Source organism: Gorilla gorilla, chromosome 9 (assembly GCF_029281585.2).
Source record: "Gorilla gorilla gorilla isolate KB3781 chromosome 9, NHGRI_mGorGor1-v2.1_pri, whole genome shotgun sequence".
Taxonomy (NCBI): Eukaryota; Metazoa; Chordata; class Mammalia; order Primates; family Hominidae; genus Gorilla; species Gorilla gorilla.
This window is the reverse complement of record NC_073233.2, coordinates 63870624-63890494: the sequence shown is the minus strand read 5'-3', so window position 1 is coordinate 63890494 and position 19871 is coordinate 63870624. Positions and strand designations below refer to the sequence as shown.

Here is a 19871-nt window from a genome sequence, read left to right as displayed (position 1 = left end):
TTGATTCATGGGAGGAGGTCAAATTATAAATATTAATTGGAGTTTGGAAGAAGTTGATCCTAATCCTCGTGAATGACTTTGAGGGGTTCACAACTCTAGTGGAGGAAGTAACTGCAGATATGCTGGAAAAAGGCAAAGAACTAAAACTGGAAGTAGAGTCTGAGGGTGAGTGAATTGCTGCAATTTCGTTACCAACCTTGAACAGATGAGGAATTGCTTCTTATGGATGAGCAAATAAAGAATTTTCCAAGATGACATCAACTGCTGGTGAGGATGCTGTTAACATCATTAGAATGACAAATAATTTAGAAAATTAAATGAAGTTAGTGTATTAGCCCATTTTTATACTGCTATGAAGAAATACCTGAGACTGGGTAATTAATAAAGAAAACGAGGTTCAATGGACTTGTTGCGGAGGCCTCACAATTGTAGTGGAAGGTGAAGGAGGAGCAAAGCCACATCTTATATGACTGCAGGCAAGAGAGTGTGCAGGGGAACTGCCCTTTATAAAACCATCAGATTTCGTGAGACTTATTCACTATTACCAGAACAGCAAGGGAAAAACCCACCCCCCATGATTCAATTACCTCCAACCATGTCCCTCCCATGACTTGTGGGGATTATGGGTGGCACAATTCAAGATGAGATTTGGGTGGGGACACAACCAAAGCATATTAGTAAGTAATAAAGCAGTGGCAGGGTTTAAGAGGACTGGTGTTACAATTTATTTTTTTTTTTTGAGACTGTGTCTCGCTCTGTCACCCAGGCTGGGGTGCAGTGGTGCAATCTCAGCTCACTGCAAGCTCCACCTCCCAGGTTCATGCCATTCCCCTGCCTCAGCCTCCCAAGTAGCTGGGACTACAGGCACCCACCACCATGCCCGTCTAATTTTTTGTGTTTTTAGTAGAGACGGTTTTCACCGTGTTAGCCAGAATGGTCCCGATCTCCTGATCTCCTGATGCACTCACCTCAGCCTCCCAAAGTTCTGGGATTACAGGCGTGAGCCACCATGCCCGGCTGATTGGTTCCAATTTTGAAAGAAGCTCTACTATGAATAAAATGCTGTCAGACCACATTTTGCATGATACAGATAAATATTTTGTGAAACGAAGAGTCAACCAATGTGGCAAACTTTATTGATTTCTCATTTTAAGTAATTGCCACAGCCTCCCCAACTTTCAGCAACCACCACCTTGTGAGTCATCAGGGATTTTACTGATTGTTTTCTATTTGTTATGTATATCCTTTATTCCTTACTTTCAATCTTATTGCTTATTTTTGTGGTTGGGTGGTTGTGTAGTGATTTGATTTGATTATTTTCTCTTTCTTTGTGTATTGGCTCTACCAGTAAGTTTTGTAATATCACATGTTGTCATGATGGTGGCAATCTTCTTTTCATTTCCAGATGGAAGACTTTCTTGGGCATTTTTTTTTTTTTGGAGTCTTGCTCTGTTGCCAGGCTGGAGTGCAGTGGCGCAATCTGGGCTCACTGCAACCTCTGCCTCCCGGGTTCAAGCGATTCTCCTGCCTCAGCCTCCCGAGTAGCTGGGACTACAGGCATGCACCACCATGCCCAGCTAATTTTTGTATATTTAGTAGAGATGGGGTTTCACCATGTTGGCCAGATGGTCTTGATCTCTTGACCTCGTGATCTGCCCGCCTGGACCTCCCAAAGTGCTGGGATTACAGGTGTGAGCCACCCCGCCTGGCCGAGCATTGTTTTTAAAGCTGGTCTAATGCCGATAAATTCCTTTAGTTTTTGCTTGTTTGTGGAAGGTTTTATTTATCCATCATTTCTGAAGACTAGCTTTGCTGTGGATAATATTCTTGGGGTGATAGCCTTTTTTTCTTTTAGTACGTTGAAGATACCATCCCATATTTCCTCGTCTGTAAGGTTTCTGCTTGAGTAATCCCCTGTTAGCCTAATGGGGGTTTTCTTTCATGTGACTTGAGGCTTTTCTCCTGATGCTGTCAAAATTCTTTCTTTGTTTTTAATTTTTGACAATTAATTTGACACTATAATGTGCCTCAGAAAAGACCTATTTGAATAGAATCTATTCAGGGTTATTTGACCTTCCTTGGACCTGCATATTCATCTCACATCCAAGACTTGGGAATTTGTCTGCTATTATCTTATTAGCTATGTTTTCTTCACCTTTTTCCTTCTGTTCATCTTCTGGAATATCCATAATACAAATATTTGTTCACTTTGTGGTGTGCCATAAATCTGGGCACAGAAGTGTTTCACAGGCCTGTGTTAGGGCAGCACAGTTGCTTGGCTGGACTGGGGGGCATACCCCGCAGGGGGAGACTATAAGACAGTTTTCCAGGGCCTTATTGGGGGTACAGGGCCTTTGGCCAAGCAAGGGCATGTATGTGGGGGGCAGGAGTGCTGCATGGCTGTTTCTCAGGTCCTGAGCAGGGGTGCTGGTAGCTATTCCACTGGCCCAGGGATATATTAACTGTTTGGGGGGTTCAGGGGCCTCTCCATCTTGGGGAATGGCATGTGGACAGTTTGGCTGGCTCAAGAGTGGATTTGCCCTGGCTGGGACTAGCACATTTTTCTCTAGCTGGAAGTACAGTGATGGGGGTTGGTTTTCTTGCTGTATAGGACTAGAGTCACAGAGTCAGTCCTGGACCCAAACTCCGTGTGGGTTTGACATAATGAAGATGGAACTTCAGAGCTGGAGAGGTGCAGTGACTACTGCACCTCAGAGAAGTCTTCATTCCAGAGCAGGCTTTGATCTCAAAATGGTGTTGTGTTGCAGCAGGTTGGCTCACAGGGCATGGGTTGGGAGTATGGCGTGGTGCATATCTTCTTCTCCTAATCTGAGACAATACAGCTGTGTGAATTCTCAGTAGATGTCCAAACTGGGTTTGGGGTTGGCTCACAAGGCATGGGTTGGGGTTATGGTGTGGTGCACATCTCGTTCTCCTAATCTGGGGCAATACAGCTGTGTGAATTCCCAATAGATCTCCAAAGTGGATTTGGGGCTTGGGAAGACTAAAACTTCCCTGTAGTAAGGCCTGTAGGTGTTTACAGTGGCAACGGGGGCTGTTGGAGATCTGATTACCTCCAAAACTTCCAACTTGGTTGGGCATGGTATATAACAGCCAGCACTTGGTATATACCCAGCACTTTGGGAAGCCGAGGTAGGAGAATTGCTTGAGCCCAGGAGTTCCAGACCAGCCTGAGGTACATAAGGAGACTCTATCTCTACATAAAATGTTAAAAAAAAAAAAATAGCCAGGCATTGTGGTTCATGTCTCTAGTCCCTGCTACTGGGGAGACCGAAGTGGGAAGATTACTTGAGCCCCAGAGTTTGAGGTTGCTGTGAACCATGATCACACCACTGCACTCCAGCCTAGGCAAAAGAGAAAGACCATGTCTTCAAAAACAAATGAACACAAAAGTCCCTCCTGTCTCTGGGATGATCCAATCCCTGTGGAAGAGAAAGGGCTGCAGAGGTTTGGTGCCTCAGTGCTGTCTTCCTGGTTTCTAATCACTACAGGTACATCTTTACACCCCTGCTGTATTTCAGCACTCTCTCTTTGACACACCAGTCAAATCTTAGTTGTTTAGTATTTGCCTTGGTTCTTTCTTGTGGGAGTGATGAGTACCAGGAGTCTCTAGTCAGCCATCTTGCTGACTTGCATTATTCAGTAACATAGTTTTTCATCAAGGTATGTACATTGTCTCTTTAAAGATGTAATGCTACTTCATATTTAATAGACTGAAGTATAGTGTAAAAATAACTTTTTTACTCACTGGGAAACCAAAACAATGTATGTGACTCACTTTATGGTGATATTGACTTTATTACCGTGATCTGGAACTGAATCTGTAATAGCTCTAAAGTATGCCTGCATATACTGATTTTCCTACACATGCCTACCTATTATAAAGTAAAAGTTACTAATTAGGCAGTGTAAGAGATTAACCAAAATAAGTAGTAATAAAATAAATTAATTGTAACAATATTCCATCATTACTATTCTTGCACTTTAGGGCCATTATTAAGTAAAATAAGGGTTTCTTGAACTTAAGCACCATGATACTGGAACAGTGAATCTGATAACCAAGATGGCTACCAAGTGACTAATGGCACAGATTTCATCGCACTACTCAGAACTGCCACAATCTGTCACTTATGATTATTTTCTGAAAGTTTTTGTTTAATATTTTCAGATTGTGGTTGACTGTGGTTAGCTGAAACTGTAGAAATTAAAACCATGGATAAGGGAGGGAGTGCTGTATTGTATATACATATACATAAAGATACAGATACAGGTATATCTATATTATCATTTCATCTGAGAAAGAAATAAGTATTCTGGAATTATAAAACCTCTTGACTTATGAAGCTGTATAGTTTTAAATATTTTATGTTTCCTCTGCATGTTAATGGCTTTTTACTTATGCTTTTATATTTCTCTTGCCACTTTGGATAATAATCTTTTCAATACATTTAAAATTTATACTTTTTTTTACTTCGAACACAGCACTTTATAACTTTTTTAACTTTCATTTTAAATTTAGGGGTACATGTGCAGGTTTGTTATATAGGTAAACTTGTGTCTTGCAGGTTGGTTGTACGGATTATTTCATTACCCGGGTATTAAGCCTAGTTTTCATTTGTTTTTCCCTGATCCTCTCCCTCCTTAATCCCCCATGCTCTGATGAGCCCAGTGACTGTTGTTCCCCTCTATGTGTCCATGTGTCATCATCATTTTTCTTCCACTTATAAGTGAGAACATGTGGTATATGGTTTTCTGTTCCTGTGTTAGTTTGCTAGGGATAATGGCCTCCAATTCCATCTATGTTCTTGCAAAGGACATAATCTCTCTCTTTTTTTTCATAGTTGCATAGTGTTCCGTGGTGTATATGTACCACATTTTCTTCATCTAGTCTACCACTGGTGGACATTTAGATTGATTCTGTCTTTGCTATTGTGAATAATCACTTTATAATTTGAAAAGAGTGTCAGTATAATGAGTTTGGATAATTTTAAATCCATTTGCTATATTCTAACAGAAATATATTGTACTTTTACATTATTATAGTTTATCCTTTTTACTGGCTGACTGCAATACAAAATAGCTTACACATCGCATGCTCATGGATGGGTACTATCAATACTGTGAAAATGACCATACTGCCCAAAGCAATCTACAGATTCCATGCAATTCCCAATAAACTACCATCATCATTCTTCACAGAACTAGAAAAAAAAAATCCTAAAATTCATATGGGAACAAAAAAGAGCCCACATAGCCAAAACAATACTGAACAAAAAGAACAAATCTGGAGGCATCACATTACCTGACTTCAAACTATCTTATAAGGCTATTGTTGCCAAAACAGCATGGAGCATGGTACTTGTATAAAAATAGGCATGTAGACCAATGGAATAAAATAGAGAACCCATGAATAAAGCCAAATACTAACAGCCAACTTATCCTGAACAAAGCAAACAAAAACATAAAATGGGGAAAGGATATCCTTTTCAATAAATGGTGCTGGGAAACCTGGCAAGCCAATGTAGAAGAATGAAACTGTATCCTCATCTCTCACCTTATAAAAAAATCAATTCAAGACAGTTAAAAGACTTAAATCTAAAACCTAAAACTATAAAAATTCTAGAACACCATAAAAACTCTTTTAGACATTGGCTTAGGAAAATAATTCACAGCTAAGACTCAAAAAGCAAATGTAATAAAAACAAAAATAAATAAGTGGGACTTACTTAAAGTAAAATCTTCCGCACAGCAAAAGAAATGATCAGTGGAGTAAACAGGCAACCCACAGACTGGGAGAAAATATTCACAAACTATGCATCTGGCAAAGGACTAATATTCAGCACCTAAATGGAATTCAAACAAATCATTAAGAGAAAAACAAATAATCCCATCAAAAATGGGCAAAGAACAAAAATAGACAATTCTAAAATGAAGATATACAAACAGCCAACAAACACATGAATAAATGCTCAACATTGCTAATTATCTGGGAAATACAAATTAAAACTACAATGAGATACCACTTTACTTCTGCAAAAATGGGCATAATTAAAAAGTCAAAAACAATAGATGTTGGTATGGATGTGGTGAAAAGGGAACACTTTTACATTGCTGGTGGGAATGTAAACTAGTACAACCACTATGGAAAACAGTATGGAGATTTCTTGAAGAACTAAATGTAGAACTACAATTTGATCCAGCAGTTCCACTACTGGGTATCTACCCAAAGGAAAATAAGTCATTATATGAAAAAGACATATTCACACGTATAGCAGCACACATTCACACGTGTAGCAGCACAAATTCACACATATAGCAGCACAAATTGCAATTGCAAAGATATAGAACCAATCTATGCGCTTATCAACCAATAGGTAGATAAAGCAAATATGGTATATACACACCATGGAATACTACTCAGCCTCAAAAAGGAATAAAATAATGTCTTTTGCAGCAACCTGGATGGAGCTGGAGATGTTATTCTAGGTGAAGTAACTCAAGAATGGAAAACCAAATATTGTATGTTCTCACTCGTAAGTGGGAGCTAAGCTAAGAGGATGAAAAGGCATAAGAATGATATAATGGACTTTGAGGACTCAAGGTGGAGGGTGAGAGAGGGGTGATGGACAGAAGACTATATATTGGGTACAGTGTACACTGCTTGGATGACTGGTGCACCAAAATCTAAGGAATTACCCCTAAAGAACTTACCCATGTAACCAAAAACCACCTGTATTCCATAAACTGTTCAAATAAAAATAAAATTTATGAAAAAGGAAAGCCTTCAAAACCAAAAAATAAAACAAAAATAAGACAAAATTGCATATATTTTCAGGATGAGGAAACTGAACCTTAGAGAAATTAAGTTCTAACCCATGGTCACCACTATGATAGAAGCTTAAACTTTAGGATTTAAGAGCTCTTGTCTAGTCTTGAATCATATATTTTTCTAAAGCATCATTTTCTGGTTTTTTTGTTTTTTCAAAAATTTTATGATGAGAAATTTAACATGAGAACTACCTTCTCAACAAAATTTATGTGTGTGATGCAGTGTTGTTAACTATAGGCACAATGTTGTACAATAGATCTCTAGAATTCTTATGTCATACATGATGGCAATTTAATATCCATTGAATATAAACTCCCATTACCCCTCTCCTCAGTCCCTGGCAGCCCACCATTCTGTAAAACATTGAGAGTATTATAGATATCGCATATAAGTGGAATCACACAGTGTTTGTCATTAAAGTCCTCCAGGTTCTACCATGATAACACATATGACAGGGTCTACTCTTTTTAAAGCTGTGTATATACCACATATTCGTTTGCCATTAATCTATTAATGGACACTTAGGTTGCTTCCACATTTTGGCCATTGTGAATAATACTGCAATAAACATGGACTACATATATCTTCAAAATCCTGATTTCCAATATTTTGGATAAATACCCAGATATCGAATTGTAACTGCCAAATGGATTTTTTGCTGCCTGCTCCACAGTCAAAATCAATTTACTGAGACCACGGCATTGCAGTAAAGGAAAGAATGGAAAAATAAATATCATATCCTCCCATTCATAAGCTGGAGCTAAGCTATGAGGATGAAAATGCACGAGAATAAGCAAAAGAGATGAGGCTTGCCACAGCATGTGGGAGAGGGAGTTATTACTCAATTCAATCTCCTTGAAGGCTTGAAGGTTAGGGGCTTTTCAAAGATAGTTTGATGGGCAGAGGGCTGGGGTATGGGTGTTGCTGATCAGTTTAGGATGAATCATAGGGATGTGGAAAACGATCCTCATGTGTTGAGTGTGTTTCTGGGTGAGGACCACATGACTGGTTGAGTCAGAGGTCCGGGTGGGGCCATCCAGCTATCAGATATACAAATATTTGAAAAGAATCTCAAAATGCCAATCTTAGGTTCTACAATAGTTATGTTATCTGCAGGAATAGTTGGGGAAGCTGCAAATCTTGTGACTTCCAGGAAAAAATGGCTGGTAATCATTTTATTAAGCCGATATCTTAGCAGAACACAGACTCCTCTCATCCTCTTAACTTGGTGCCTTTGATTAGTTTTAAAAACGTGGTTTAGTTTTTGCAAAGGACTATTATCATTTAAACTATAAACTAAATTTCCCCCAAAGTTATTTGGTGCATGCCCAGAGATGAGCAAAGACAGACAGTCTGTGATGGTAGAAGCAAGAAGAAGTCAGTCATGGCAGATTTCTCTTACTGTCATAATTTTGAGAAGGTGGTTTCAGAATTGCAGGATTGTATAGTAGTCCTATTTTTAATGTTTCAAGGAACTTCCATATTATTTTCAATCATGGCTGCACTGTTTTACATTCTCGTCAACAGTACACCAGGGTTCCAATTTCTCCACATTCTTATCAATACTTTTTTTTTAAATAATGGCCATTACAGGTGTGTGATGATATCTCATTGTGGTTTTGATCTGCAATAATTAAAATCTCCATATTACCCAAAGGGATCTTCAGATTTAATGAATTTCCCGCAAAATCTTAGTGCTGGTTTTTACAGAAATAGAAAAAACATCGCAAAAATTATGTGCAATTACAAAAGACTTCAAATAGCCAAAGGAATCTTGAGAAATAAAAACAAAGCTAGAGGCATTATACTTTCTGATTTCAACTATATTACAAAACTACAGTAATTAAATAGCATGGGACTGGAATGAGGGCAGATATATAGACCAACAGAACAGAATAGGGAGCCTGGGAACAATCCCACATGTATATAGTCAAATGATCTTTCACAAGTGTGCCAAGAATGCACAATTAGGAATTAAATTGGACCCTTGTCTTATACCGTATAAAGTAACCAACCCAAAATTGATTAAAAATTTAAACATAAAACCTGAAACTACAATTTCTAGAAGAAAACATAAGGAAAAACTTATGTTTTCCTTCGGCTTGGCAGTAACTTGTTGGATATAACATAAAAATACAAGCAATGACATAAAAAGCCAAGTAACAAAACCAAAATTAGACAAGTAGGGCTGCGTCAAAGTCAAAATCTTCTGCACAATGAAGAAAACCATCAGCCAAGCAAAAAATATTTGTAAATGATATATCTAATAGGGGATTAATATCAAAATATATAAATTCAATAGCTACAATAACAATAATCTAATTTAAAAACTGGCAAAGGACTTGAATATATTTTTTTTCCAAAGAAGACATACAAATGGCCGTCAGATGTATGAAAAGATGTTCAACATCAGTAGTCACCAGGGAAATTCAAATCTGACACATCTTAAACAGAGGCCAAAGAACTCGATTGATTCAATAAGTAGGAGCATGCAGTGCCTTATTCTGGAATCATTTACTTTTTATTATTAAGTAAATCATCATGGTGCTATTTTGAAACAGAAGATAATTGGGGCATATTCCCCTTGGGACATCTCCTTGGATTTCATCAAGAGTCGATTACAAAGATATAAACAATCTAAGTTGGCCATATTCATAGAATACCTAAATCTGCATTTGCTGTTCCACAGGTAAGAGAAAATTTCAGATAATTTGAAGAATATTTCAGAAGCTAGAACCTACAATATCAAGAACAACTATGTTGTTTTTTTACTAAACTTTTTAGCTACTAAACACCAAGAACTAAACACTTCAGTTCTGGACTATTGCATATGTGAATAAAGTGTATTCATCAAAATATGATTTATTTAGAGTTATGCCTAAGAATTAAAAACCAACACTTACTACAAAACAATAAAAAAATAGAAAATATTGTATTTGTACTTGTAGAGATAAATAAGAGTGCTCCTAATAGAGTATATGCTTTTATTTTTCTTAAAGATAGTTCAAAGATCATGAATTTACCAATAAATATCAACAAAGGGCAAAAGAAAATTTGACTTATTCATTTATCTGGCGTCTTGTATTTTGAGATAATAAGGAAAACAATCAATACTTATTTTAAATTTATTTTCTGGCTTTATAATCTAGAAGTCACTTCAGATTGCTACTTATTTTATGTTTCTCTAGACTTAATGGCTTAAAAAATACAAATACATCAAGAATCATGTTTTGCTTTGCCTTTATTTCCCTGAGGTCAGCAGAGGGGTAAGAGGAAGAGTGTTCCAGTTGCAGAATGAAGCCATTTATGAAGCCATGAAAAAATGCAAAAATTTCATGTACAATGAGAGAAACCTGGGATTGAATCTTGGTTCTGGAAATTATTAGCTATGAAAGTTGCTATAAAGGTGAAATAAGGTAATGTACACAAAATGTCTGTTCTTGCAGCAAGTACTAAATAAATGCCTATTATTTAGCAAACTTAGTGTTTCATTATTACATTCATGATATTTGAAGTTTTCTCCCTTCCATTAAAATTTGATTCATAAAAACAGATTTACATTAATTTAAAAAGTTGATTCTACAGTATTAAATCTTCAAGAATCATAGTGATTTTCTCTTTATAACTCTGAATCTTTGACTGTGTGCTAATATTAACTTAATTTTTACCCAATATAATTTATTTCGGCATCTAGTAGAAATGCCTGTCTCACAAGAAATTTGGTTGAAGTGTCTTATTTGCACAAAGCAAAATTAAGACAATTGTAATGTAGAAAATGGAATCATGGTAATTTGCATGTTTATTTTTGGCATAAAATGATCAAGTAATTCACAAAACTTCTTCATTCTCCAAAGAATAATTCAGAGACATTTGAATGAGCAGATGAAAAAAATCATAATTGTTTATTGGATTTAATCTTGATAGAATACTCTGTAGAACCAACGTAATTCAGCATATTCTATAATCAAAGTTATTTTACATATTCTATTTTATTAATGCAATTTTCCTTCAATATTTACTCCAATCTTGTGAACAAACTATTAATGTTCTCATTCTATAGACAAGTAGATATAGCAAATCATTTTGCACAATTGCTAAAAGTTCTAAAATTCTGGTATTGTATTCCAATGCTCTGTCCCCTGATACAGTCTCTTGTGTATTTGGATGCCAAAAGATTGTTTAAGCCACTCATTTTTGTGTGTTTTAATATTATTTAATATGTAAACAGCTTAATACAATTCAGTGGTAAATTAACCAGTAGACCTGATGATTTTAGAAACAGAATAAGTCCAGCCAACTAACGAACATCCATTTCTTCCATTTGATTCTGCAGTGAGTGGCATGAACACATGGCTGACCAGTTTGTCACTGTCTTCTGATTCACTACTAGAGAATTATGCCCTGCTGAATATATGTTGTACAGTATATACAAGAGCACAGTTAACATCCCCTTGAGTCATGGTATTGTTCATTCTTTTTGTCATAATATGAACTGTAACTTTATGCATATCTTCAAGTTTGTTCTAGATTTCAACATGAAGAATGTCACTGAAGTTACCTTATTTGTACTGAAGGGCTTCACAGACAATCTTGAACTGCAGATCGTCTTCTTCTTCCTGTTTCTAGCAATCTACCTCTTCACTCTCATGGGAAATTTAGGACTGATTTTACTGGTCATTAGGGATTCCCAGCTCCACAATCCCATGTACTATTTTCTGAGTGTGTTGTCTTCTGTGGACGCCTGCTATTCCTCAGTTATTACCCCAAATATGTTAGTAGATTTTACGTCAAGGAATAAAGTCATTTCATTCCTTGGATGTGTAGCACAGGTGTTTCTTGCTTGTAGTTTTGGAACAACAGAATGCTTTCTCTTGGCTGCAATGGCTTATGATCGCTATGTAGCCATCTACAACCCTCTCCTGTATTCAGTGAGCATGTCACCCAGAGTCTACGTGCCACTCATCACTGCTTCCTATGTTGCTGGCATTTTACATGCTACTATACATACAGTGGCTACATTTAGCCTGTCCTTCTGTGGATCCAATGAAATTAGGTGTGTCTTTTGTGATATCCCTCCTCTGCTTGCTATTTCTTGTTCTGACACTCACACAAACCAGCTTCTACTCTTCTGCTTTGTGGGTTCTATTGAGATAGTCACTATCCTGATTGTTCTGATCTCCTATGGTTTGATTCTGTTGGCCATTCTGAAGATGCATTCTGCTGAAGGGAGGAGAAAAGTCTTCTCCACATGTGGAGCTCACCTAACTGGAGTGACAATTTATCATGGGACAATCCTCTTCATGTATGTGAGACCAAGTTCCAGCTACACTTTGGACCATGACATGATAGTGTCAGTATTTTATACCATTGTGATTCCCATGCTGAATCCCATCATCTACAGTTTGAGGAACAAAGATGTAAAAGATTCAATGAAAAAAATGTTTGGGAAAAATCAGGTTATCAATAAAGTATTCTTTCATGCTAAAATATAAATTTAAAAAAGGTGAGAGTGATACTCTCTACCTCAATACCAAGAATGTGTCATTGTGGTGTTATGATATATGTTGGTTTTCATTCAGGGTTCCTGGGTCATAATTCCCATAGCCTTTGTTACAGTCTTTTGTTATAATGTTGGATGTGTTAGGCCTCAGGGGCAGGCCTTTTACCTTCTCCTGCCCTCCTTTCACTTGACCCAAGGCAGGATTCCAATGTTTGCCTTACTGATTGTGAGTCTTAAGGCTCTCCCATGAGAAAGCCCCATCCTATACCCTTGGGGAAGGAACGCTGCTGCCTTGAAGCTTCCATAAAACCTAAGAGGATAGGGTTCAGTGAGCTTCTGGGGAGCAGAACAAGTGGAAGTTCCTAGAGGGTGGCACGGTCAGGGAGGGCATGGAAGTTCTGCACTCCTTTCCTTATACTTTGTCCTATACATCCCTTCACCCATATCCTTTGCAATATCCTTTATAAAAAGCCAGTAATATGTTTCCCTGAGTTTTGTGAGCTGCTTCAGTAATTTAATGAAACCCAAAGAGGGGGTCATGGGAGCTCCAACTTGAAGCTGGTTGCTCAGAAGTTCTGGAGACCCGAACTTGTGACTAATGTTGTCAGGGGGCAGTTTTGGGGACTGAACCCTCAACCTATGGGTTCTGACACTATCTCTGGGTAGATAGTGTTGCAACTGAATTAGAGGATACCCAGTTGGTGACTATCACGTGGTGTGGGAGGAAGAAATCCCCACACATTTGATCACAGAAGTCTTCTGTGTTGATGATTGTTGTGGTATGACAGTAGAGGAAAAACCTGGTTAGCAAGAGTTTTCCCTAGACAATAATAAAAATGTTTAATTTATTAGTGTAATCCTGTTTTTTTCTTGGACGTTTTAAAATAAAGATCATAAGTGACCCTGTACCTATGCTGTTCTTACATGTAGAAAAATCTGTGTCATCTGTTTCTTTATATATGTATACATATACATATGTTCACATATATGTACATACATGCTGATAGATATACACAAAAATGCACATTCACAGGCATTTATGTTTGTAACCTTTACTTAAAAATGTGTATTGTTTTCTTTCATCTCCATATAATGAATATTTTGAATATTTTGCTAAAATATGATTAATACATCTAAATCACACTTCAAAAGTATAAATATAGAGCATCTCCTCCCACAGAATATTTCTACATAATACCTCTGCATTTATTTTCTCCTGTTTGGAGGCTCTGTCCTCTGATATTATGTGATTCCTTACTTCAAAAGTCAAAATTAAGTTATGGTCATTGATATTCATCATATGTGTGTGCAAAATCATGCAAATGAGGACATCCCCTGTGTGCATATGTGTGGCGTGTGTGTGCTTGTGTGTATGTATGATTTAGAATAGAAGAGATATTTAAACACCACTTAAAATCAGAAAGATTGTTTTCATTCTTTAAAAATTGTAAAGTCTGCATGATAAAAAGTACCAAAAATATAATAAAAAACCAAACTACAGACTTGGGAAAATAGATACAATCATCCATTTGTTGAGTTAATTCATAATAAAATTTATAGCACAATGCATAAAATATACATGGATAAAATTCATAAAAGGTGAAACCTCTTATGGACAATGGATATACTTTAATAATAATCTAGAAAATGTAAATGTGAAATGATAGAAAACACTCAAACACTTTTGGGTAATTTGCTAGCAAATACAAACTAAGGTGAGTACACCAAATTTGAAATTTTATAAACTAAAAGCTTTCATAAAATAAACAATTTCTTTTCATGTATCAGGCACAATTTGTTATCAAGAATACACATCAGTTACATGGGCAAAATAAAGGTTGGGACTTAATTTAAAAAGGCACACAACACGTAAAATTATATCTAAACTCATCTAAAAATAGTATATTAAGGTAAAATTCCCATGTGATAAAATTAACTGTTTATGGGAATAATTCAGTGGCAATTACTACATTCACAATATTGTGCAACCACCACCTCTGTCTAGCTCCAGAACACGTCCATCACTAAGAAGTACACAATAAGTAGTTTCTCCCCAGTTCTCACTTACTCCAGCCCCCCAAAATCTGCGCTCCATGTCTGTATTTTCCTATTCTGGATATTTCTTATAAAGGAACCATAGAAAAGTGACCTTTATTTCCTGTTCTGCTTTCACTTAGTGTAATGTTTTCAAACACTATTTGAAAACATTCCATGTCTGTTGTAGCATGGGTTGTTTTTTCATTTATTTTATTTTATTTTATTTTATTTCTATTTATTTTATTTATTTTATTTATTTATTTATTTATTTATTTATTTATTTAATTTATTTTTGAGACGGAGTCTTGCTCTGTCGCCCAGGCTGGAGTGCAGTGGCACGATCTCGGCTCACTGCAATCTCCGTCTCCTGAGTTCACGCCATTCTCCTGCCTCAGCCTCCCGAGTAGCTGGGAGTACAGGCGCCCACCACCACCATGCCCGGCTAATTTTTTGAATTTTTAGTAGAGACGGGGTTTCACCGTGTTAGCCAGGATAGTCTCGACCTCCTGACCTTGTGATCTGCCCGCCTCGGCTCCCCAAAGTGCTGGGATTACAGGCTTGAGCCACCGCGCCCGGCCTCTTTTATTTTTTACATTGTGTTTTATTGTGCTTTACATGAAATATACCCTCTAACATTTGTAAGTTTACATTACTTTTAATTATAGGCACAATGTTGGAAGTAGATCCTTAGAACTTATTTATCTTGCATATTGAGACTTTATACCTGTTGATTAAAAACTCCCCATTTCTCCCAGCTCCCAGTCCCTTGAAACTGCCATTCTACTTTCTGGTTCTATAAGTTTGAGTATTTTATAGATTCTTCCTATAAATGGAATCATGCAGTATTTATTCTTTTGTTACTGGTTTGTTTCATTTAGTATAATGTCCTCCAGGTTAATCCATGTTCTCTTATATTGCAAGATGCCCATATTTTAAGGCTGAATAATATGCCATTGCATGTATATGCCACATTTCCTTTACCCATTCATCCATCAATGGACTCTGAGATCGTTTCCACCTCTTGGCTATTTTGAATAATGCTGCATGAACATGGGTGTTCTAATATCTTTTTGATATCATAATATAAACCCTTTTGGATAAATACCCCAAATTTGGAGAGATTATTGGATGATATGGTAGTTCTATATTTTTTGAGCAGTTTCCATAGTGTCTGCACCATTTTGCTTTTCATTGAAAAATTTCAAGGGTCCTAACTTCTTCATATTTTTTTCAGTAATTGCTGTCTTTTATTTTCTTTTTAATAATTATCATCCTCACACATCCTCACAGATATAAGGTGATATTTCATTGTTGTGTTGATTTGCATTTTCCTCCTGAGTGGTGATCTTGAATATCTTTTCATATATCTGTTGGTCATTTGTATCTCTTCTTTGAAGAAATGTCAATTCATGTCTTTAGCCTGTTTTCAATTGGGTCATTAGGATTTTTTGTTTGTTTGTTTGTCGATATAGAGTTGTAGGAGTTTTTAATATATTTTAGAAGTTAAGCCCTTATCAGATATATGGTTTGCAAATATTTTCTCACATTTTGTATACTGTATATACACTGTGTTGATTGTTTCCTTAACTATGCAGAAGTTTTTTAGTTTGATAAATTCCAACTTGTCAATTTTGTTTTTATTTTGCTGTCTGTACTTTTGGTATCATCTTCAAGCAATCATTCCCAAGACTAACGTAATAAAAATTTTCTCTATCTTTTCTCCTAGGAGTTTTGAAGTTTCAGGTCTTATGTTTAATCCATTTTGAGTTGACTTTTGAGTATAATTTAAGATAAGGTCCCAATTTTATTCTTTTGCATGTGGATATCCAGTTTTCCCGGAACCGTTTGTTGAAGAGACTCTCCTTTACTCTGTGTTAGGAGCCCTGTCGAAGATGTGGACCATATATATATGGATTTGTTCTTTTGATCTCTCTCTATCTTCCAGTGGTCTATATGTCAGTCTGTATGTAAGTACCATACAGTTTTGTTTTGTTATTTTTTTGAGGCAGAGTCTCAATGTGTCACCCAGGCTGGAGTGCACTGGTGCAGTGGCCTGATTGTGGTTCACTGCAGACTCAACGTTCTGGATTTAAGAGATCCTCCTGCCTCAGCCTCCCAAAAAGCTGGGACTAGAGGTGCATATCACCATGCCCAGGTAATTTTTATGTTATTTTATTTTTTGTAGAGATGAGATCTAATTATGTTGCCAAGACTGGTTTTGAACTTCTGGCCTCAAGCAATCCACTTTCCTCAGCCTTCCAAATTGCTGGCACTATAGGCGTGAAACACTATGTTTTGTCCTGTGCAGTTTTAATTACTGCAGATTTGTAATATATTTTGAAATTAGAAAATATGGAACCTCCAATTTTGTTCTTCATCTTCTAGATTATTTTGACTACTCAGGGTGTTTTGTGGTTCCATATAGAATTTAGGGCTTTCTTTTTTTCTGTTACTGTAAACCACGTCTTTGGGGTTTTGGAGATTTCATTGAACCTGCAAAGCACTTTGGATAGAATAGGCATTTTAACAATATTAAGTTCTCCAATTAATGAACCTAGGATGACTTTCCATTTGTTATATTCTTGAATTTATTTCACAAATGTTTTGTAGTTTTCAGTCTACACACCTTCCGCCTCCTTAGTTAAGTTTATTCTATTTTCTTCAAAAGCTATATTTATTTTACAGAGAGGGATAATATCCCACTGTATGCATATATCACAATTTGTGTATCCATTTATCTGTTGATGGAAATTTTGACTTTTTTTTTCTTAACCTCTTGGCTAATGTGAGTAGAGCTGCCTCTTCATGACTTTGTTTTATTACCTGGGTATATATCTTGTAGTGGAATTGTAGTCATATGGTAATTCTATGTTTAACTTTTTGAGGAACTGCCAAACTGCTTTGTATAGTAGCTTAGTACCTGAATGATTTTACATTTACATTCCCAACAGCAAAGCACGAGGGTATAAGTTTATCCACATCCTCACCAACGTTTGCTATTTTCTGTCTTCCATTCTGATTGATATGAAGTGGTATCTCATTGTGATTCTCATTTACAATTCTCTAATAACTAATGTTGAGTAACTTCCATGTTTTTATTGGGCATTTGTTTATCTCTCTGGAGAAAATTTTATTCAAGTATTTTTGTCATTTTTAAGTAGACTTCTGAGGTTATTTGACTCCTTATTGTTGAGTTGTGGGAGTTTTTTTATGTATTCTAGTTATCTAATACCTATCAAATATATTATTTCAAAATTTTTCCTTCCACTTTTTAGGTTGTCTTTTCACTGTCTTTATAATGTCCTTTGATGAAGAAATATTTTTAATTTTGATGAAGCTTGATTTATAAATTTTCTGCTGTTGCTTGTAGCTGGGGTAGCATGTTTAGGAATCTATTGCCAAACACAAAGAAGGTCGTGAAGATTTACACCTATGTTGTCTTCTAAGAGTTTTATCATTTTACTTTTATATTTAGGGTGTTGATTTGAAGTTAATTTTTGTGTATAATTAGATGTAGTGGTTCTTCTTTATTAATTTTTGTGTGGCTATTCAGTTGTCCGGTAGACTAAATGTATTTTTAATTATTGTTCAAAGTAAAATTTTAATGACATTTTATTGCTTCCTTTATTTACCAAAATAGGAGCTTCCTGGAATTATTAAAACTGCTAGAAGTGTGAGTGGAAAAATATCCCCAACTTTTTCCTGGCTGTATGAACATTAAATATTTGCAAATGTAAGTACTAGCATATATTATAAATAGAAATACCAAAAATTTTTGTTGCATCTAACAGATTTGAAAATATTGACACTATGTGGCCTAACAATTTCCAAGCGTCATCCAAGTGTACAGACTTGATAGAATATTGTATGAGAGAAAAATGAGGACTAAAAAGATGTGAGTTACATTATTTCATGTAATATAGAAGACTCAACACAACCAATTTTTTAATCTAGTTTAAATGCATAAACAAATCTATAACAATCAAGATATGTAAATAACAAAATCATATTCTTTGAAGAAAAAATAAGTCAATCTAAAATGATGTAGACATCATAAGTTCCCTCACATAAATTTAAAACTACATAAGTAGAAATGATACATAACGTTTATTTACCAAAAATATAATAGTAAATTGATTTATTTTAAAAACTAGACAGAATTTATTAACCTTGAAGACATTGTGTTAAGTAAAATAAGGCCATCACAGAAGGACCAATACTCTGTGATGTCGCTTATATAAGGTATGCAAAATAATCAAATGCATAAACACACAGAGGAGAATGGGGGTTTCCAGGTGCTGGGGCTAGGAAGCAGGAATAAATGGAGAGTTACTATAAAACAGGTATAGCATTTCAGTCATGCCAGTGGATTAAGTTCCAGAGAGGTTCTGTATTTATCTATTTTTTGTTGTTGTTGCCCGTATAGGTAAGATTACTGCCATATACACTTACCATATTTTTATTATTATACTTTAAGTTTTAGGGTACATGTGCACAATGTACAGGTTAGTTACATATGTATACGTGAGCCATGTTGGGGTGCTGCACCCATTAACTCGTCATTTAACATTAGGTATATCTCCTAATGCTATCCCTCCCCCCTCCCCCCTACCCCGCAACAGTCCCCGGTGTGTGATGTTCCCCTTCCTGTGTCCATGTGCTCTCATTGTTCAATTCCCACCTATGAGTGAGAACATGTGGTGTTTGGTTTTTTGTCCTTGCGATAGTTTGCTGAGAATGACGGTTTCCAGCTTCATCCATGACCGTACAAAGGACACAAATTCATCATTTTTTATGGCTGCATAGTATTCCATGGTGTATATGTGCCACATTTTCTTAATCCAGTCTGTCATTGTTGGACATTTGAGTTGGTCCAAGTCTTTGCTATTGTGAATAGTGCTGCAATAAACATACGTGTGCATGTGTCTTTATAGCAACATGATTTATAATCCTTTGGGTATATACCCAGTAATGGGATGGCTGGGTCAAATGGTATTTCTAGTTCTAGATCCCTGAGGAATCGCCACACTGACTTCCACAATGGCTGAACTAGTTTACAGTCCCACCAACAGTGTAAAAGTGTTCCTATTTCTGCACATCCTCTCCAGCACCTGTTGTTTCCTGACTTTTTAATGATCGCCATTCTAACTGGTGTGTGATGGTATCTCATTGTGGTTTTGATTTGCATTTCTCTGATAGCCAGTGATGATGAGCCTTTTTTCCTGTGTCTTTTGGCTGCATAAATGTCTTCTTTTGAGAAGTGTCTGTTCAAGTCCTTTGCCCACTTTTTGATGGGGTTGTTTGTTTTTTTCTTGTAAATTTGTTTGAGTTCATTGTAGATTATGGACATTAGCCCTTTGTCAGATGAGTAGATTGCAAAAATTATCTCCCATTCTGTAGGTTGCCTGTTCACTCTGATGGTAGTTTCTTTTGCTGTGCACAAGCTCTTTAGTTTAATTAGATCCTATTTGTCAATTTTGGCTT

The 19871-nt window shown here is 36.3% G+C and overlaps 1 protein-coding gene across 1 annotated transcript; it reads left to right on the top strand.

The window, feature by feature from the left end:
* The first annotated feature begins 10187 nt into the window (after positions 1 to 10187).
* On the top strand, positions 10188 to 13170 carry OR5T2 (olfactory receptor family 5 subfamily T member 2). Its single transcript, XM_019036067.3, has 2 exons — positions 10188 to 10266; positions 11184 to 13170. Exon 2 carries the CDS (start codon positions 11263 to 11265, stop codon positions 12340 to 12342), a length of 1080 nt encoding a protein of 359 aa, XP_018891612.2. The 5' UTR covers positions 10188 to 10266; positions 11184 to 11262; the 3' UTR covers positions 12343 to 13170.
* The last annotated feature ends 6701 nt before the right edge of the window (positions 13171 to 19871 follow it).